The sequence below is a fragment of the Oryzias latipes genome, chromosome 21, assembly GCF_053564925.1.
Source record: "Oryzias latipes strain Hd-rR chromosome 21, Olatipes_Hd-rR_3.1".
Classification (NCBI taxonomy): domain Eukaryota; kingdom Metazoa; phylum Chordata; class Actinopteri; order Beloniformes; family Adrianichthyidae; genus Oryzias; species Oryzias latipes.
In genome coordinates, this window is record NC_136257.1 from 24,196,119 (window position 1) to 24,216,983 (window position 20,865).

Genomic DNA, 20,865 nt, shown 5'->3' on the forward strand with positions numbered 1-20,865 from the left:
CCAATAAAAGGAACATCTTGTCTCCACTGTAATTCCGATAATCCAACCCCTTCATTTTTTACTTTAAGATTAGATTTTTGTAATTTCTTATCATCAGGTTGTCCTAACATTTATCTGCCTAAGATATCTAATGAGAAATGGTTTGCATACTTGTCTCCAATTTTCTTGGTTACAAATGTAACTCTCACTCTTTACCAAGTCTCATATGAAGTCCCAAGGAAAAAAATATATTGCATGGAAATTTTTTTTTTTGTGTGTGGTGATAAATAGATGATGAAATTCAAAAGATATCATTTGATCTGACTTATGAGTTTAGTTTATGTGCTTTTATGCATCAAAAATGATTTGAAACAATAAAAAGTTAAACTAATATACAAATTAAGTAAAGTGTGAAAGGGTAGAACCCCACCCCCCGTTTATCTTTAGTCCCATCTGGACTCTGCTTTTGCCACACACAACTCCCTTGTGAAACATGGTGGTGGCAGTATGATGCTGTGGTAGTGCTCTGCAGCTCCAGTTAGTGAGAGCCTTGTCTGCAAGATTGAGTCCCTATACAAAGAGAATTTTGTTGATGTGGGAACACATGTGCTGCTAATCTAATTCTATTCTAATTCTATTCTAGTTGGGGATGCAACCATTGACTTTCCTTACGGTTTTGGGTCAGTTTTGCTTCAGTTTGAGTTATGGTTTGTGTATTACAAAAACAAATACATTTCTGAATTGCTAATAAATTTGCTGCTTTGGTCTCCACGTGCCACAGCGAAACACACAACAAATTATTTTATTTAATTTTCCATATGCTCGTGTTTTACCAGTTAAATTTGGTACATTTTGCCGAGTTTGTATTTTAGCAAATCTTCGTGTCCTCGCCTTAACGTTTTTACTGCTGACTCCTGCACTTTTAAATCTTTTCTTTTAACATCCATCAAAGGTTTGTGAAAATTTGAAATGATGAACTTTTCTGTTTTATCGTATTATATTTACTGTTTTGTTATATTTATTTGGTATATTTATATATGAAAGTTCTGTGATTTTAGTGTGTGAATTCACCTATCCATGGGCTTCAGCCTGTTGGCAAAAATTTATAAATAAATAAGAAGCAAGTAACAATGACGTAACGCCTTTCATGCAGCTCATACCAAGCCTGGTGTGAAGTAATATCAGATGTTCTAAACCTATGTTTGACACTTTCAATGTAAACTTATGTCAAAGTATACAGTAGGAAAGCAACGATTGTCTTTCCCTGGGGTTCGGTTAAATGGTGTAACATGCAGTTCGGCATTGAACCCAGAATTGTGGTGTCCTCATAAATTAGTTTATTTAAAAATTGCCTCTCAGTTCTACAGAGAACCTGTGGAGGGAGCTGAAGCAAACGCAGAGAGCAGACACTGGGCAAACTGGAAAGACCAACATGCAGAAAAGGCAGATGTTCCTTTGGGGAAAAGCCTCAACTAAATAACTACTTTAGGAGGATACCAAACATTTTCAGAGGTTATTTTAGCATTTATGTTTTTTTATTGTTTCGATTTAGCACACAATTAAAATATCTTGCTTCCTTATTCCTCATTAAACTCACTGTCTTTTATATATTAGTTATTTTCATCACAAAAGTGTTTTTCTCATTTTAGGAAAAGGTCAGAGCTGTCATGAAAGTGTATTTAATTCCAACAGTTTAAACATTTCTGATTAGGAGCCATGAAGCCAACAGTGGAAACACACTTAACACATAAATTTGAATTACAGCCATAGTTCTGCTCCACTCACCACATCCTTTTTCATCGCTGTTGTCAGAGCAGTCGTCGCTCCGGTCGCACACGCGACTCAGGTCAATGCAGTGTCCGTTCTCACATCGGAAGTTTCCAGGGGGGCAGGTGGGTGCTGGCGTTCGACACATGTGCTCCAGCTCATCAGACTCATCCCCGCAGTCGTTGTCACCATCGCACACAAAATCCTGGGCCACACAGCGGCCATTCTGGCAGGTGAACTGGTGGGGTTGACAGGGCTGATACGTGCAGCCCTGCTCATCGCTGCTGTCCCCACAGTCATTACGGCGGTCACACCTAATTTAAGAAGAGCCCAGAAATATATTCACATTGCCAGACAGATTCCATTCCAAATATCTCTTGGTCTACTGTCAAAGCGTTCTCAGTAGTGTTTTAATTATGATTATACCATTTTTAGGCAAAACCCCCAAAAACTGTCATTTTTTAGGAGAGCTCCTGCAGAGCAGCAGTAGTTCATTAGAAGTTCTGACCGGGACGGCAGGCAGGGAGTGAGCCTGCACTAATTTCCCAACATATTTTTATTTACATGCTCACCCACTAGCTTACAGCCCCTTACAACCCCAAGCTAACATTAGCAGTCCAACAAAATGGCGAGCAATATTGGAGTTATCCAGTTGTACAGATTTGAGCCAGATGCCAGCTTGGAGGAGGAAGACGAAGACGTAAGCTCAATTTTCTTTAGATAAGTCCTTCATCACAAAAAAATACTACTAGAAACATGTTAATAACACAGTTTTCATTGGAGTGGGTCTTTAAAAAGTTTCATTGATGACACTTAAGCTAACCTGTAGGAGCTTCGTATGCAGAGGCCGTTACTGCAAGTGAACTCATTGATGCCACAGGATCTGTGTGTGCAGTTCTGATGCTCATCCAGAGCATCTGCACAGTCTGCATCGCCATCACACACCCAGTCACGTGGAATACATTTCCTTTGTGGTGGTTGGTTGTTTGCACAAGTGAACTCTGAGCTTGAACATGTGCGATTGGCTGGAAAACAAGCAAAATGTTAAATATAGACAGTAACATCTTCTGTTACAATCCAAACATTCCAAAGTGTATTTCAAACGACAAAGCCGTGTCAGGAAATTCTTCCATCAAATGTGATTGATTCATTTCACTTGAAGACAGCCTCCTACTGAGGCTTAGGCTGAGCCCAAGTATGTTGCCTCAGGCATCTTATTTTTGAATCACATTCTAGTGAGATACAACAATCCTGAACCGCTCTAAGCCAGGAAGCCAGTGAAAGGAGACACGCACAAAGTAGCAAGTGAGGCAGGAAAAATTAGGAATGTCAGCTCCTTGGACTGGAGATCTTCTGCAGGAGACTAAAGATGCTGGGCTCTGACAGCCTGTGTCTCTCTTCAAAACAATCCCCAATGGTATGCACCAACAAAAGTCAGCGTCCTGAATAATAGCTTGTGGAAACTCCCCAGCAAAGTCAAAAAGTCCGGGACAGGAAGATGGTGTTCTGTAAAAAGAGGTAATAGACTAAAAATAAGAAGGTTATAAAAAGGCAATGAAAAACCCATACCACAGTTGTGCCTCTGGTCTTCGTCACTCATGTCACCGCAGTCATTGTCCCCGTCACAGATCCAAGACAAGGCAATGCATCTGCCATCATCACATCGGAACTGGTCTGTGTTGCAGGTTCTGATCAGGGTGGCTGCAGAGGCAAAAACTTTGGATCACAAATGTTACACCAGAGTTCCAGCCTTTCAGGCCAACTGTAAATGTTTCTTTAATTGCCAATTACTGCTGGTACTTCCTGCAGGCGAGCCTTTCATTAACGTGAAAGGCTCGATACAACCCTGGCAGGGCTTTTAAGATACTCATGGCAGCTTCACTTTCTCATGCATGGTGAGCTACCAAAACAAAAGCCAAAAAGAGGCTCTGTAACCCTTGGTGGACAAAGAGAGGGGGAGGTGCTGTTTGTCCGAGGACATTGAAGGGCGTCACTGCAGAGGAATGTGGCACACAATAGGAGGCCTGACTGACCACATCCCCAACAAAGACATACACCACTGACTCGCACTCTCTGCTACATCACTCACAGAAGCCTCTCACACAGGCGCAGACTGGCAGACAGACACCTTCAAACAATCATCAAGCAGCTGATAATGGCGTGGGGGGCAGCAATGGGGCAAAACAAAGCCAAAAGGCATTCTGGGTGTGAGAGAATTGTGTGACACTCACTGCAGGAGAGGGGTTCATCAGAGCCATCTGAGCAGTCAGATCCTCCATCACAGTACCAGTGGGCGGGGATGCAACGGCCGCTGGAGCAGCGGAACTCACTCTGGGAGCAAGTGGAGGTGGCTGCACACACAATGCCGAAAATTTTAATTCAATAGATTTATTAAGAAAGGGACATTGCACATTAATGAACATTGAAAATCAAATGCAAATATGTCAGATTTTCGCCTCAGTCTAATTTCATTCTGCAGTCCCCCAGCAGGTCAGTGTTGTTAAAGAAATAAAAAAGATTTTAAGAAGACACCACACATAGGAAGCTTGGTTCTTTTTAAGGTAAATAATATAATATAAATAATAGCATTTCTGATTAATTTGGATCTTGAAAACCCACTCCAATCATCGTTTATTCTAAAAGCATTCCCAGTGGTTTTTTAACTATGATTATGACGTTTTTAGCCAAATTAAAAACAAACGGTCATATTTCAAGACATACTGCAGAGTGACAGGAATTCATTGGAAATTTGTCTCTGAATTGTTGTGGTGCAACTGGGGCCATGGAGGAAGTCCGCCCCTCTTTCCCCTCATCTATTTATTTACACACTCTCCTGCTAGCTTACAGTCCCTTATGAGCTTAAGCTAACATTACTGGTGCAGTAAAAATGGCGAGCAATATTGGAGCTATACAGCCGTACAGTTTTGAGCCAGATTCCAGCTCAGATGAGGAAAACAAAGACGCACATGTGTCTCTTTGTCTTCAAGTGGATGCATCAGAATGGAGTGGAGCAGGGAGCTTGAGGCCTGGCAATTGTAGCACCTACGTCCTTGCTACAAGCTTTTTCAAACATCATTTTTATGTTTGCTCCCAATTCACAAATATTTAAATAGAGATACTCAAAAACACAATTTTAGGCTTAATTTTATTTATATATATACTCCATAATATGAAAAAATACCTTAAGAAATTTTAAGACTTCAAAAGAATCATTTTTATTGGAGTGGATCCTTAAAACTTTCCTAAATATATATGATCCAGAGAAACACTTTTCTTTTAAATGCATGCATGGGTTAGGGTTAGGGTTAGGGTTAGGGTTAGGGTTAAAGGAAACTGTTAAAGCAAACTGCTTAAACCGGTGTCTTGCACTTAAATATTACTTTAACTTGCATAACTTGCATTCTAACCAGACCAAATGACCAGGAGCACAAAATAGGTTTGGTAACTCATTTAAATAGCACAACTCACATATTTAGCTGTGATATCCCAGAAGAATAGTGATGTCACTAAGAATACTTTAACAAGCAGACTGTTCAAACACACAATAATCAATATTTGAAAGATGTTTTCTTTAGATAATACCTACTTTGTGGAAGAATTAAAAAGCCAAGAAGATCATAAAAAGGGCTTAAACAGAATAATATATTTTTCTAGAAGAGTTTTTTATACTTACCACAGTGTGTGGGGCTTTCATCGCTCATATCTCCACAGTCATTATCTCCATCGCACAAGTATGAACGCGGGATGCAAATGTTAGTAGACTGGCATTTTGTCTGCTCTGGTTGACAGGTTCTCTCCGCTGAAATAATCACAAATCAAAATATTTTTCACTTGTTATCATTGATTTTAAGAACCTTTGTGACCGACTTGGATACTCACGGCAGTTTTGCTCGTCAGAGGTCCCATTGTCATAGCAGTTGTTAATGCCATTGCAAACATACTCCTTTGCGATGCAGCGTCCATTGTTGCAGGGGAACTCTGTGTTGGGGTCACAGGGTCTGAATAGACAGCCCACTTCATCACTATTGTCTCCACAGTCGTTGTAGTGGTCACAGCGGTAGTGGTAGGGAACGCATCGGCCGTTTCCACATGTGAACATCGTCGGCTCACAAGTGTGGAAGGCTGCCAATCAGAACCGAGGGGTCACAAATCACGCCAAGGGCAGGCGAGACCAGAGGAAATACTCTGCCACTAACAGCTCATTTTACCTGACAAGGCAATAAAGGAAGACAGCAGCTGTGGCACTGCATGCAAAGACAGCACATTGATTCATCCATTAGTCATCATTTCTGTTATTTGTTTTAGGGAGAAGACTGTCAACAAATTAAATCAGAAAGAGCAAGAATACAGACCAGCATGACTGACGACTCGGTTATGTCCTAGGATGGAAATTTTAAGGCAGAATATAAGCATTGTTAGTTTGTTAGTAAGGATGGTAATGAAAAACTGCAGACTCAGAAAAGAAAGATAGCCTCTATAAAAAAGTTGTAAGCATGGACTCAGCAAGACTACAATCATGAAGACAAGAGAGAAACACAAATCTAGCCTACCGCAGACTCTCTCCAACTCATCGCTTCCATCCCCACAGTCGTTGTCATTGTCACATTTCCACAGGGCTCGAATACAACGGCCATTCATACAGGTGAACTGGCCTGGCTGGCAGCGAGTCCCGTTATCAGGAATACAATACTTGTTATCGGCCAGGTACCAGTGCCCCCCTGATGGACACTGGCACTCAGCTCCATTAGGTCCTGAGAGCACAAAATTAGTAAGATTCCAAAATGTACACTATACATCGTGCACTATTACTGTGCTTTTAACAAGGTGAGTTTTAAACCTGGTGTGCAGATGTGGCTGCAGCCTCCATTAAACTGCTGGCAGGGACTGTCACACTGCTGCTGTTTCCTGCTGGCTAAAACATGGATGTCCATTGGGCGAGATGGTAGGTTCTGGATCATGACTCTCATGTCTGACCCATCGTGCTTGTTGGCCCGGTAGATGCTGCGGGTGTTCCAGTCAGTCCAGTAGATGAACTGGCCAAACATGGTCATGGCAAAGGGATAGATGGCTGTGCTGACTATGACCTCACGGTTGGATCCGGTAAGGGAGGACCGCTCAATCTTCTGTCTAATGGCAAAAGAAGTTGTAATTAATGGTAAAAGCTTTAAAGTGAAGAGCTTGCACAAAAGGAGCACAAAATGACAAATTTAATTTGTGACTCATATCAGATCTTACAAGCTGGCATCGGCCCAATAAAGTCTTTCATCTTCATAGTCCAGGGTCAGACCGTTAGGCCAAACCAGAGAGCTGTTCACAATTTCTGTCCGGAAATTTCCACCCAATGTGGCTCGCTCAATCTTTGCATGGGTTCCCCAGTCTGTCCAATACATGTATCTGTAGAAAAAGTCAAAACCTCCTTAAAATCAGCAATATGACAAATACAGATTAAGATGTAAAGTTGTCGTACCCCCTGCAGGGATCCAGCATGATGGCCCGCGGCCTGGACACATGGGCAATTACAGTTCTTTGGGCACCATCCACAGACATAGAGCTGATGCTCTGGTTGACAAAGTCACTGTAGTAAATTCTTTTGTTTATCCAATCATATGCAATTCCATCAGGAGCTCCAAGATCTGTCAAACCACAGGCAAGACTGTTATTCTTATAGTACTGACATACAAATCACCATTGCGGCTGCAAAGCTGACCTGATGCAATCTCAACAGGAGCTGAGGTGGGAGATGATATGCTGATGTAGCTGATCTTGCTTGCTCCTACACCTGTGCTTTGTGTGAAATAGATTCTATTGTCTGTGAGGTCAAAATCCAGAGCCACAGAGGTACGAGGCACATTGACGACAGGAAAAGGCACTGCATGATCTTCAGGATCAAGTCGCAAGCTGCGCACTGTGCTCTCAGTGGTATATATGAGGTAGTCGTCTCTAGACACTACGCAGTTCTCCCCATCTGCTGCCAAATCTCCAAAAGCACAGCTGCATTTTTTCACCTGAGCACCAGAACTGGAGCCTGGAAAGGCAAAACAGAAATGGGCACAGCCTCCATTGGCCTCCATGCAAGGGTTGTGGTTAAGCTCTTGGGCGCTGGTGGGCTGAGTTCGTTGGTCAAAGATGGTAACGTCTCTCAGCATGTTGATGTTGTCCCTAATGACAGCAGGTGCTTCAGTGCTACCTGGCTCTTTGCTTGCTTGGAAAACCTTCTTGAGGTTTCTGTCCACCCAAACAATGCTGTTCTCAAACACTGTAATTCCATAGGGAGTAGGGTAACGGCTGCCGTACCTCACTATTTGAGTCTCCCCTCCTTGTGGGCTGATTCGAGCGATCATGTCAAGAGAATCATCCACCCAATAAACATAGCCAGTTTTCCAGTCCAGGGCGAGTCCTCGAGGAGTGATAATCCCTGAAGACACTAAAACTGTACGGTTTGTTCCATCCAAAAGGGCTCTCTCAATTTTGGGGTTCTGTCCATAATCAGCCCAGAACAAAAATCTATTTCTAGGGTCCACTACAAGGTGGCGCGGCATGTCCACCTGGGTCTTCAACAACACTCGACGGTACGTTGTATTAATGCGAAGCACCTCAACATATGTCTCGGTCAGAAAAGCGTTGGTGAAATATAAATTATCTGAAAAGAAAATCACAAATAGGATTTAAAGTGTGCAAAAGCTGTTTAGTATTTTTAACACAAGAACTAGCAAATGTGTTTTTTAAGGGAAACAGTTCTAGAAGATTTAAATTGACCATGTCTGAAATAACATGACTCATTTTAAAAACAAAATCTCACATTTATATTTATATTTTGGTTTTCTCACTTTTGAAACTTTAATGCGAATGAGAACTATAATCTTCTAAAAAAATTGTTATTTTCAACTTTCATTATATATTATTTTACTTTCAGCTTCATTACAACATACTCTTCAAAAACGCAGCAGCTTACCTGCAGCCCAATCCACAGCAATTCCTCGTATCCCATTGCGTCCTATTCCAGACGTTACCATGCTACGTAATCCAGAGCCATCCGGCTTTATCCTTCTGACCCCATTCTGTATTGCCACAGTACTGCTGAAGTCACACCAATAAATGAAACTGGAGGCCATGTGCACATCAATGTGCAAAGCATTACGCCCTGAAAAACAATAAATGTTAACACTCAGTTTGTCTATGTTCTTCCCAGTGGAAATTCTAAGAATTAAGAATTGCATCGCAAACAAGCGCATATAAAATGTTGAAGCTGCTGACCTCTTCCGGCCACAGGGACCATGGCCTCAGAGTGATCTGACCCCTCCAAACTGAAGCCCTTGATAGCAGACAGAGTAGAGATAACAACGTAGGACTGGTAAGGTGCACAGGTTCTGTTGTCTGCATTGAGTTTGAAACCTGTTGCACATGCGCAGGTGAAAAGGCTCTGCGGTCGTGGCAGACAGAGCTGCTGACACGCTCCCAGGTTGTTTGTGCAACCATTTGATGTACCTGCAGATGCTAAAAGACAACTCAAAATGAAAAACACAAGAAACAAAAGCGTACATTTGAAACCCTGAGAAAGAAATACATTTGTGTGTTCCTTACTTTGTCGAAAATGAACTTTCAGAGCCCTTAGTCCTGACATGTTGTTTCTTAACACAACCTTGTTGGCGCCTGTGGACTTGTCCACTCGCTCTATGACCTCAAAGTCACGGTCCGTAAAGTACAGGAAGTTTTGATAGACAGTTACCCCCCAGGGGTGAGACAGGCCTGACACTATGGTGATGCGGTTGCTTCCGTCTGGATCCCCTCGTTCAATCTGTGACAATTCAGAGACATTAGAATTACAGACATTAAAGAACAAAGCACTAATATTCTATCAAGAATTTAGAAATTGAAAGCATTGTGGTGCACCTTGCCAGTACTTGTCACGGCCCAGTACAGCTTGTTTTCTTGGATGTCCACTGTGAGGAACTCTATGTGATCCAGGTTGTCGGTAAACAAGATGGCTGGGTTTTGACCATCCATGTCTGCAGATGCCACCTTGGCAGGGATGCCACTCTCCGTTCCCTGGTCTGTCCAGTACAGTTTGCTTAAGAAGTTACAGGACAAGATGCAGTGTTTTAGTTTTAAAGTATTTATCAATTTTCAATTTTTTAAAAAAAGGCATTCAATTCAATTTTATTTTTACAGTATAGCCCAATACAACAACACAGTTGTCTCAAAATATCACCTAGCTGCAGGGTGCTAAGGTTTTATGGCACTTTAGACTGCACTTTAGACTAACAACTGTACTCCCTTACACCTCAATGTAAGCATTGTCTGTGCCAAGTCAATGTAAAGAGAGTCTTACCCACGTGCTGGATCCACCGTAATGCCAACAGGACTCCCAGCACCAGTTGGAGAGCCGTCATTTGTGATCAACGTTTTTCTGTACTGTAGCTCACCTCTTAACTTTAAAACCTACAAAAAAAGGTTGTTTTCCTGCATAACTGTCATGTGAGACTCCATTTGTTTTCAACATTTTGCATTTACTTGATCATATAACTCACCTCAATAGATTGTGCACCTGGATTAGTGTAATAGAGGTTCTCTGTAATCCAGTCCAAGGCCAGACCAACAGGTGAACCAAGAATGGCTGCTGGAGCAAACTCCTCCCTGTTGGTACCATCAGACTTCACCCTGTGGATCTCACCCTGGTAACAAATGACACACATAAGCCGTAGTCAGTAGTGAATGAGTGGAAAATTAAACCTAATCCCATGAGACAAATTTTTATCTGAATTGGGAGAGTAAAAAATAAAGCACAGCAGTCATTTGCTTTGCTGCAATAACTTACTCACTTACAATGACGTGTTAAAAAAAAAGACTTGAAAGTTTTACTTACTGGATGTTCCACCCAGTATATGATCTGTTCACTGTCATCAAAGTCAACATCATAACCATTTTGAAGACCAGCGACAGGAATCATAACATCATTGTTCTTCTCCTCTGGATTCAGGGGGATGCCTAAGATGATGCTGTCCCTTACAACCACCAAAAACGGATCCTCAACTGGACAAAAACGCACATATGAAACAAATGACAAAAACCAGATCAACTCTAATAAAAGCCAATAATAAACAAGAGCCACATAGTACGCATCAAGTACAGAAAATTTGGTGCAAACGCATTAAAATGTCTGTATCTATAAAATGTATTGACTGATTAATGTTGGTTCCACAGCACGATGTGCTTCGTCGTCAGAGATTAGTCATTGAATGCTTGTGGAACATTTTCATTCTTGAAGTATCGTTAGCTTCAGGGGATGGGGGGGTTGTGCGCTGGTTGCTTTGACTGGAGTGAAACCTGAGATGAGATAAGCTGCTGACCTAGGGCAGACTTCTTGGACTTTGAATTAAAGGTCCCTTGTCTTCTTAAGGGAGCAAGACACGCTTGTATGATTCCTAATATTCATGAAGGGAAGTCGAGTTTATGAGACAATTTAAATGGGAGGCTGTTGACAAGTGCCTGGGACCATTTGGCAGACAAATATGCAGACAAGAGACAATTCTCATTTTTTTAAAAGAAGAATCCGAGAATTGTGTGTTTATATGACGTCTTTTTTTTAGGACAATCAATACCTGATAAGTACACTGGTTTATAAAATATGTGTGTTTTTCTTTTCATCAGCCTAAGAGATGAGTGTTTTCCTCCTTATGCATACCTCTGGTACAGGTGAACTGGTCTGCTGCCAGTATCCAGCCTGAGTGGCAAGCACATGAGTAGTATCTTGGTCCCACAGCAGATAGCAAGCAAATATGAGTACACGGACTATTCAAGCAGTGATTTTCACCTGCAGAGTAATCAATTACACATGTCCACACATTTAGAAAGAGGCAGGTAAGTAATGTCTTGTTTTGGACTGAATTATTCCTGCAGAATTTGCCATACCTGCAGGCTGCCTGGTTGGATGGACTGCTACTAGACCCATAGGCTGAGGGAGGTTGAACAGCATCACTGTCTGGTTCTCCCCGTGCCACTTATGAGCTCGCATCACTCGGTTGATGTATCTGTCGGTCCAATAGACAAAATCCTCAAAAATGGTAATTGCGTGGGGATGTTGCAGTACCTTTTCACAGAGAGTAGCAAAAGGGAAAAAAAAGTGTATCTTACACAGAATATTCAAATATAAGATAATTAACAGTATCACCAAATAAAGTGGATAAAATGTCAACTTGGATACACTCACCAAGTCGCTAGCCAAAACTTGTTTCCTATTATTGCCATTATAATCGCAGTAGTCGATGAAATCCAAGTAGGCGTCAGCAAAGTATAGCAAATTATTTGGATAGTCTATGGTTAGACCGTTGGGCCAGTAAAGTTTGCTGCTGACAATGATAGTCCTCAGCTTCCCATCCATGCTGGCCTTTTCAATGCGAGGGTTCCTTCCCCAGTCAGTCCAAAACATCAGATGTGCACTGAAAAATACAGCTGAGCTTACAGCAGCTATGCATGGAAGCAGGAAAAACACATGAAACCTCTCTGACCTTTCTCTGGGATCCAGCACAAGCCCTCGAGGGTTGGTGATATTCTCGCTGAGTAACACGGCCCGATGGGTGCCGTCTAGTTTAGACACTTCGATTGTCTCCAGTACATAATCAGTCCAGTACAAGTTCCTGCCCACCCAGTCCACGGCAAGGCTCTCCGTCACAGTCACTCCACTGTCAAAAATCTGCGCACAACACATTCGTCTGCTGTTCAATCAGCTCTCTAAATATACAAATGTTCTTTGTCATTGATGTCTTACCACTGCTCTATCACTGCCATTCATATAAGAACTCCAGATTCTATCCTGGCTTGTATCAGACCAAAACACCCGGTCGGTGACAGAGTCAAAATCCAGTGCCACAATGTTGCGTCCATCTCGAATCACAGACCGAATCACATTTGGCTGGGTGGTTATGTCATCTTGCATGATCTGATTTCTGCTGGCAACTAGTAGGAAAGCTTGTCGAGAATCTGAAAAACACAAAACCAAACCTCTGTTGCTTTTCTTTCTGTCTTGTTTCATGCTATTAAGTACGCCTACCTGTTTAGTGTGGACTGTTGCCCTACAACCAGAGTTAAATAGACCCCCTTCTCAAATAGCAATCTTTTGGGAATGCACCTTTCTTCAGATAAAGTCCTATTGTGTTGCAAGGCCTTTCAACACGTTATCTGTGGGGAAGAGGTGCTCATGTCAGGCACGCTCCCCATAAACACCCCTTTGTATGTGATTATTTCCTAATTACACTGTTGATGGCCAGTGAGTGACACGTGTTATTTGTCTTATCTTAGGAAATCAGAGCAGCAAAGAAATATAAGGGAGAAGACAGACAGTGGGGCAGTCTTGTTGTCTGGAGGGCTTGCCCCCTCTTTATTGGGGTCCCTTCCTTACAGCCAGGGTGCAGAAAACAAAGCTGCGTTTCATGTCTAGACTAAAAAAAACGCAGTCAACATTTTATTACCAGCTACATGTTCCACACATATGGAGTCCTCACCTGAGGTCTTGCAGGTACGCTGGTCTGCTTCCAGAGTGTAACCCTCCTGGCAGTGACAGCGGAAGGAGCCTCTTTCATTAAAGCAGTGCTGGCTACACAGTCCTGGAGGATTACACTCATCTATGTCCACACAGGTTTTGGAGTCATTGCTGAGCTGATAACCCACAGGACAAGTGCACTGTGCCCCAAATGGGCCTTGAATACAACCGTGTGTGCAGCCAGCATTGTTGTCAGAGCAGCTCTCTTGATCTGAGTCAAAAGCAGGAACAAGATCAGTCTCGATTGAAAATCGGAAAATATCTTCTAAAAGATGACAGACGAAGCAACAACTACTTTATTGCTTATTTTTTAGAGCTGCTCTCAATACTAAGTTTATATTTAATTGCACAATGATTAAAAAAAATCAGTGACAAAATAATCAACAGCATTTGTTGAAAAATGAATCGGATCTACTTGCAACATTTCTACCAATGATTGAGAGTTTGTTCCTACCTGGTAAATGCTCATCTGACAGTTGTGAGAAAGGCAAGGAGAGGAAATCACAGATAATTTTCAGGTTAATACACGACAAATCATCCACATGCTTGATTCTAACACAAAAATCTGAAGACAGATGTCATCAAAAGACATTTCTTCAAAATAAAAGCATCCATGTTCCTTAGGGAAAGGTTAAAGGAATATCATAAAGAAAGTGATCCTGTTGGTGTGAAAATGTTACTCAAAACAAAACAATCAGTTCCTGATCTTTAAAGCTGTTTTACAAAGAAGAATGAGAAAACTTACTGCAAAGAGGAGACTCGTCCGCTCCGTTTGGGCAGTTGGGAGTGTTGTCACACACTGTGGTGATATTGATGCAAAGGCTGTAGCCGGGGCACTGCCATTGCCAACTGGGACATCGGAAAGGTGGCGTGGGACAGTCTCTTTCATCGCTCATGTCCCTGCAATCATTGTCTCCATCACAAATCCAACTGCGTAACACGCAATTGCCATTGTCACAGCGGAAGAGCGAGGAGGAGCAGGTGCGAGGCGGGCAGGCATGGTGTTCATCACTGCCGTCCTCGCAGTCTGGGTGACCGTCACACTCCCATGTAGATGGCACACAGCTTCCATCTGACTGGCACTGGAACTCACTCTCATGGTGGCACATCCCCGGAGGTCTGGTGGCTGGCAGACATGGAGCAAAAATGATTTAAAAAGGAAAATAGTGACTATGATTATGCAAAGTTACACAGGAAGTATTTAAACGCTTACGACAGTTGTGCTCATCAGAGCGATCGCTGCAGTCGAAGACGCCGTCACAGTGGTAGTAGGAGCTGATACACTGGTGACCATTGGTACACTTGAACTCATTTGCAGTGCAGTTGTAACCTGATTAATCCATAAAAGCAAGTTAGCGATGTTGTGAACTATCAGTGTTTCCTGATTACTGTGCAAAAACAACAGCAAAAATTAAAAAGCTCAGCAAATGCTTTATGCTTGTCAGCTGATCTGCAGACTTTTTACTGATGAAAACAACGATTCACATTGAAAGAATGCACATATTACTCATCTATAAATTCAAATGCATGAAAAGCCTATAAGCATTTTACAGATAAAATAATAAAATTTCTAAAATGCCTTATTATGATGAAACAGGTCTTGTAATTGGGTACAAAAATAGTTCAGCGACTACAAGTACAGCCACTCTTGTCCACCAGCTTTGATCACCCAATGAAACAGCCTTTGTGTGAGAGTTTTTAGTTTGGCAGTGATGGAATAAAAATTTTTTAAACTCAAAAACCACTCACTGCAGTCCTGCTCATCTGCCCCGTCCACACAGTCCCTGTCCCCATCACAAATGTAGTTAGGATCTATGCATCGGTGGTCAGGACACTGAAACTGCTCTGGATTGCACGTACTTCCCAAATCTGTTGGCACATTATTTCAGATACAAATATGAACGTCTGTCTTCTCTCAGTTCATTTAAAAATGATAAAATACTGTCCACATCTTAAAAAATAGACAAACTATTGCGTCACTAATGAGGGTTCTACTGTATCCACAGTAGGTTCCTGGCAAATCTCATTCCATAAATACATAAATCAGACAAATTTGATTTCTTTGTGAGAGGTCCATCATATTTTTACTGTTTGTAGTTAATCTACACAGGGCTGCCTGACCGAACTCCGCGAACTCTGCCACCCTGCCTGTTTTCCAGCTGTCCCTGATCTGCTTGCAGCTGATCAGCTGACTCAAGTATTTTTGAGTGAACACACTCGATCCAGGTAATAAGCAGCAAACAGTGCAGAAAGAGCTCAAGGAGTAGAGTTTGGCAGCCCTGATCTAGAAGTATCTACATAGAAAAAAATTGTGAAAACCGAATCCTCCATGGACACATAAGGCCACTCTCTGCCTCTTTCAACTCAGAGCTGCTGAACAGATTCTTAAAGTAAGTCTAAAATGTTTTGTTCATCAATTATTTAAAAATGTTGATAATAACATGTTTAATTTTGATTAACTTACGGCAGTCTACTTCATCTGAACCGTCCCCACAGTCATTATCAGTGTCACAGCGCCAGGTATGCGGAATGCATCTGTGGTTTGCACAGGTGAACTGATTGGCAGGACACGTTCCAGGGACTCTTGTGGGACAGTTGATCTCATCACTGTCATCCAAACAGTCATTGTGCCCATCACAGCGCCATCCTACAGGCACACAGCGCCGATTGGCACAAGTGAAGGCAGACGGGGAACATGTGGTGCCTAGAGGGAGAAAAATAATTCTCTTGATTAAACTTTAAACCAGTGTTACTTGTTCAAAGCTGATTTGCATGAATGAGTTTAATAGAAGTAAAACTTACTGTTTACTCCACAGCTCATTTCATCACTGTTGTCATGGCAGTCATCCACACCATCGCATCTGTAGCTGTTTGGGACACATTTGCCGTTGCCGCAGGAGAAGGAGTTGGCTCCGCACTGAAGGGTGGGAGGTTCATTCGAGGGGTCGTCAACACACGTCTGCTGGTTGAGTGACAACTTCATGCCATATGGGCAACCACAGACTCTCTGAGAGCCAGGAGCTGGGAAACAGAAATGGCTGCAGTCCCCATTAGGATATGTGGGCCGGTTGCAGAAGTTGGAACCTGAGAGGAAGGGCAAATGTTAACTACAACAGATGGGAATCGGGGGTGTGGTTGAACAGATGTAAAAAAAAAGCTACTGACCAATTTGGGAGTTGGAGTTGAACGACTTGACATGCATGATGTGGCTGATTCCTCTTCTTATGATGACCATCTCCCCACCATCACTTTTGCGCACACGCACAATCCCACCAAGGCGCCAGTCAGTAAAATATGCGTATCCTTTATATGAGAGCAGCAACAGAGCACAAAATTCAGCTTTCATGAGTGTACAAAGGGGTGTTCACGACCAAACAGTGAAGCATAACTACAGCAGGTCCAAAGATCTCAGTCTGTATAAGGGAAACCAGTTTTCTTTTTACAAGATTAAACAATCCATAAATGAGGAAGTTGCATGAAATAAGAGGCCTCGCCTTCAAAAATGGTGAGCCCAAACGGATGAGAGATCTGGGCGATGCGTTCCAGAGACAGCCTGTTGCGGCCATCAAAGTTGCTGTGCTCAATTTTGTCAAAGAAGGCGTCAACCCAGTAGAGACGCATTGCACTGGATGGGCACCAAAGAAGAAATATGTTAAAGCACAATAACTCTAATGTTACTGAGAAGCCACATTAAATTTCCTCTAGAAAACACGTAAAATCATTGGCTGTAAGACCATCTTCTAAAATACCTTAAGTAATTTTCTCACCTCCAGTCGATGGCGAGGCCATTTGGCCAGCCCAGCGTGGTGTTCACAATTGACACAGCATGTGATCCGTCGCCCCAAGCTCTCATGATTTTTGCTGGTCGATACCAGTCAGTCCAAAAAATATACCTGGAGGGGCAGAGTAGGCTAATTTACTTTTATACAACCTAAAACCACAAAATCATATTTTTATGAGGAAGTTTATTTTCATGGAACACTTTTTTATTAAAGCCTACTTCTGTCACTTACAATACTGCCTTTCACTCTCAGCTAATCTCAAATGCAGGAAAACAGACGCATTATGACTATAACAGCCTGTTCTAAACAGGAATTCCTGTGGGGGGCAGAGGTTATACCAGGATAGTTCCTGAATCCTTTCAAAGTAAAGATATATAGTTATTTTGCACAGATCTCACCTAATGAAGATCTGAGGTCTACAAACATTAATACATATGTAAAATAAATGTGATATAAACTGCAATCAATTTTTTTTGCTTACATGAGTTGTAAACTGTCTAAAACAGAGGTGGGCAAACTACAGCCAGGGGTCCTAAATTAAACCATTTAATCTGGCGTGCCAAACTGGAATAAATTATATTGATAATCCTTATTAATGTTTTATTTTCTCTGTAATTCTGGTGTCTCCAGACACTACAATTGCACTACAATAAAATTTACCTTAGCTGAAGTACAGAAAGTCATTTTGCATTCATGTGGTGTTGGAAGATTTGTTTTTTTTTTACGTTCATGTGTGTCTTCTGAGTTGGACGGTCATATTTCTGATCATTTCAACAACACCTAAATGCAGCATTTCTCTAAGTTGTGCTTTTTCCCTGAGGGACATCAACCCATTGCTGCATTTGGCTCCAAAATGAGAAAAAAAAGCCACAGTTTTTAATAAAAACTCCAAAATGTTATATTTTAACATCAATTTTCAAAGAAAATTAAAGTATGTTTTCATCCAGATTCCATGTTATGTCTTTTCTTTTATGAGTTAAGTTACCAAAAAACTCCACATATCTGCTCCTGATACAGCCCTTCTGTCAAATTTTAGAACCCTTTGTGGCCCAAGAGTCAAGAAGTTTGCCCACCCCTGGGCTAGAAGGTTTGATACCCTAGATAGCATTTGTACATTCAATTACTTTAAACAGAGTCAGAAGAATTTGACATTCCATTGTACTTGTAAAAAGTAAAAATGTTTATGGTGTTTTTTGTTTCTGTGTTTGCTTGGTGGATCCTAAGCAAGAGGTTGGCAACATTTTTAAAATCGTTTGCCATTTTAGGTGTGTTTAAAAGACTATTAGTAACCTTAGGCCTACATGAACTGTGTGTGAAATCTGGTCAAAACCCTGTTGAAATGACGCTGCAATACAAGGAGTCAGCAAATGAAGAAGGGTGTCTAGCTATTTAATAATCAAAGTTATTTTTAATTATGATGAATTAGTTGTGAAATAGATAACCAAGGTTAATCTCTGACCAGGATCTTCCTTCATGCAATACTCTTGAACACAGAAAGCTACATTTCTTAATAGGTCCCCTTTCATGAAAACCCGGGTTTGACTTACCCCATTATTGGATGCACCACAATTGCCCTTGGGTTGTTCAGGTTACGTATAATGGCTCTCCTGGATTTATCAGCAAGCCTCATGACAGATATGCTCCTGTATCGAGGGTCAGTCCAGTAAAGGTTTTTGGATATCCAGTCATAAGCCAGGTCCTCTACTCCCTCCACTCTGTTGGCTGCCAGTACCTCCCTTCCTGTACACATCAACGCGCGGTCAAAGCACCGATTAACCCACAAAAGAAAACAAACACATCTGCATTTATGAATACACAAACAAAAGAAAATAATGCGAGTCATAATACGAATGTAAATTCCAGAGTTTTTTTTTGATTGTTTGGAAATAGGACGCATTTAAATTGCTTGGTAAAACATATTTTACATTTTGTCATTTGCAGAAACTATTTGGCAGTATGCATATTCCTATCACCTCCTTGCCTTTTAGTACCAGCCTGCCCTATCAGACACTCCCTAAACTCCCTGTGAAAGCTTGACTCAATCCCATGCTAGAGAACAGTCAAAAATATGGCTGCTGCAGGTTTTACACAGTCCAAAATATGTCTTCCCTTGTGTTGCTATGCAACTGTAGATTTTCAGCAGAATAAAAATAAAGCAGTAGATTATTGGCGTCTAATAATTTAGTTCTGTTTACTTTAGTCATGTTTTGGATAAAAGTAATATTTTTTCATTTTGTTTTAGTTTTTCAGACCAGATTTGACTTGCGAATTAACTGTGGATGTCTTTTGTTAGTTCATTACCACCTTAAGTATATAAGTATGGGTCTGTTTTCTTGGTTAATCTCTGTCCGGTCATTTGGTCTGAATCATCAGTTCTGCCACCAACTCCAGTCTCTAGATTTTGGATGCACCGTCACCATTCATGACAGCAAGATTCTCACCTGTGCCATCCACTTTTTGTTTGTAGATAATGTCTTTCGCAGTGTCCGAGAAGAAAATCACATCATCCTCTGCACTAAAATCCACTCCGACAAAGTAAGAAGGGGGTCCAGTAACCGGCAGGATGATGTCCTCCTGGGAGGAGAGATTGAACGGAATCCCTCTCACAGCCAGCTGGCTGGAGAACAGCAGGAACTGCCTCACAGCTGCAGGAAAGACATAAGATACATTTAAAAAGCAATGCTTGTCAAAAACAATGTTGCCAAAAACAGGATTCAGTGCAGCCATATTTGGATGACCGATTCTTTTCAGTCACTTTCATTAAAAAAAAACACATCAATACTTTAGAGAGGAAAACTGAGAATTTGTTCTGTTAATAATGATAGTGATAAAACATGAAACTTTCACTTACACAAACACCGTTTTCCATCAGCATGTAGGTCATAACCAATACGGCATTTACAGCGGTATCCAAGACCTCCATTGTCACTTCTGTGACTCAAAATGCAGATCTGTTCACATCCTCCTCTGTCTGCAGCACAGGGGTTTGCCACTGGAGGAAAGAAATCCAAGTAAAAAAATGACAGGAAGTGAAATCAACTCTCAGGATGCAGAAATGAGCCACTGAAGGGGTTCTACCTTGGGGCTGCCTCAGCTGATGGATCACGGCTACTCCATGCGGTGTCTGCGGTGTTCTGTAAATCACTTCAGGACTGCTGTCAGTGAACTTGTTGGCTTTCATCACAGCCATCTTGGTCCAGTCTGTGAAGTAGACGTGGTGCTCGAATAGACTGATGCTGAAGGGGTGTGGGATTACTGCACCTCCATGGACCACTGTTTTTCTGTTGGACACATTTTAAAGACACTAACTGGTTAGAATATAACAATACAAACACATTCCACTAAATCTTTAAAAAAACACTCCAATCAAAATTGAGTTTTTGGTGTTTTTAGTATGTTTTTGTGGCATTTCTATGATAATGGAAGATATACATAAAGAAAATTAAGTGTAAATTTGCATTTCTGAGTATTTTTTTATTCAGATAGTTGTAAATTGGTAGTAGACGTTTGAAAAAGAGCTGATTTTTGACGTAAAGAATAGTTTGGGCAGGCCACAAGTTCCCTGCTCCAAGCTCTCAGCAATGGGGAGAGGAAGGGGGTCGGGGTTACCTGCCCACAAGTCAGTGGCAAACTCCTACCTCCTGCTGCTCTGCAGAAACTATTTTCTAAAAGTGACTCAGCGTTTTGGATTTTGGCACAAAAAACAGCATGATTATAACTAAAATCCCACTGAGAATGCATTTACAATAGCTCAAAAGATGATTGGAGTGGGTCTTTAAAAACAGACTTTTTCGAGAGACT

General features: G+C 41.6%; 1 protein-coding gene across 7 annotated transcripts in view; it reads right to left on the reverse strand.

Annotated features, from left to right (window-relative positions):
- Positions 1–20,865, reverse strand: part of lrp2a (low density lipoprotein receptor-related protein 2a) — a 56,051-nt gene that overhangs the window by 23,535 nt on the left and 11,651 nt on the right. For 3 of the 7 annotated variants that reach the window (XR_013652625.1, XM_020713109.2, XM_020713106.3), the window contains exons 14-52: positions 20,143–20,345; positions 19,916–20,056; positions 19,506–19,709; positions 18,612–18,804; positions 17,050–17,175; positions 16,777–16,907; positions 16,448–16,585; positions 16,085–16,366; positions 15,747–15,986; positions 15,032–15,151; positions 14,496–14,612; positions 14,028–14,408; positions 13,737–13,751; positions 13,245–13,493; positions 12,512–12,723; positions 12,252–12,436; positions 11,954–12,182; positions 11,656–11,833; positions 11,429–11,557; positions 10,610–10,776; positions 10,275–10,418; positions 10,076–10,185; positions 9,637–9,814; positions 9,328–9,541; positions 9,001–9,240; positions 8,699–8,887; positions 7,454–8,386; positions 7,214–7,379; positions 6,982–7,140; positions 6,584–6,873; positions 6,297–6,497; positions 6,099–6,125; positions 5,955–5,990; positions 5,626–5,868; positions 5,420–5,545; positions 3,978–4,097; positions 3,316–3,447; positions 2,570–2,771; positions 1,765–2,060 (exon numbers count right to left, since the gene is read on the reverse strand). Coding sequence is in view for 6 of the 7 variants with exons in the window: in XM_020713109.2 (XP_020568768.1) it covers positions 1,765–2,060; positions 2,570–2,771; positions 3,316–3,447; positions 3,978–4,097; positions 5,420–5,545; positions 5,626–5,868; positions 5,955–5,990; positions 6,099–6,125; positions 6,297–6,497; positions 6,584–6,873; positions 6,982–7,140; positions 7,214–7,379; positions 7,454–8,386; positions 8,699–8,887; positions 9,001–9,240; positions 9,328–9,541; positions 9,637–9,814; positions 10,076–10,185; positions 10,275–10,418; positions 10,610–10,776; positions 11,429–11,557; positions 11,656–11,833; positions 11,954–12,182; positions 12,252–12,436; positions 12,512–12,723; positions 13,245–13,493; positions 13,737–13,751; positions 14,028–14,408; positions 14,496–14,612; positions 15,032–15,151; positions 15,747–15,986; positions 16,085–16,366; positions 16,448–16,585; positions 16,777–16,907; positions 17,050–17,175; positions 18,612–18,804; positions 19,506–19,709; positions 19,916–20,056; positions 20,143–20,345 (7,646 nt within the window). In the remaining variant the exon portion in view is untranslated. The remainder of the gene's footprint in view (positions 1–1,764; positions 2,061–2,569; positions 2,772–3,315; positions 3,448–3,977; positions 4,098–5,419; positions 5,546–5,625; positions 5,869–5,954; positions 5,991–6,098; positions 6,126–6,296; positions 6,498–6,583; positions 6,874–6,981; positions 7,141–7,213; positions 7,380–7,453; positions 8,387–8,698; positions 8,888–9,000; positions 9,241–9,327; positions 9,542–9,636; positions 9,815–10,075; positions 10,186–10,274; positions 10,419–10,609; positions 10,777–11,428; positions 11,558–11,655; positions 11,834–11,953; positions 12,183–12,251; positions 12,437–12,511; positions 12,724–13,244; positions 13,494–13,736; positions 13,752–14,027; positions 14,409–14,495; positions 14,613–15,031; positions 15,152–15,746; positions 15,987–16,084; positions 16,367–16,447; positions 16,586–16,776; positions 16,908–17,049; positions 17,176–18,611; positions 18,805–19,505; positions 19,710–19,915; positions 20,057–20,142; positions 20,346–20,865) is intronic. The other 4 variants (XM_020713107.3, XM_011489762.4, XM_011489763.4 and 1 more) reach the window with 4 other exon arrangements.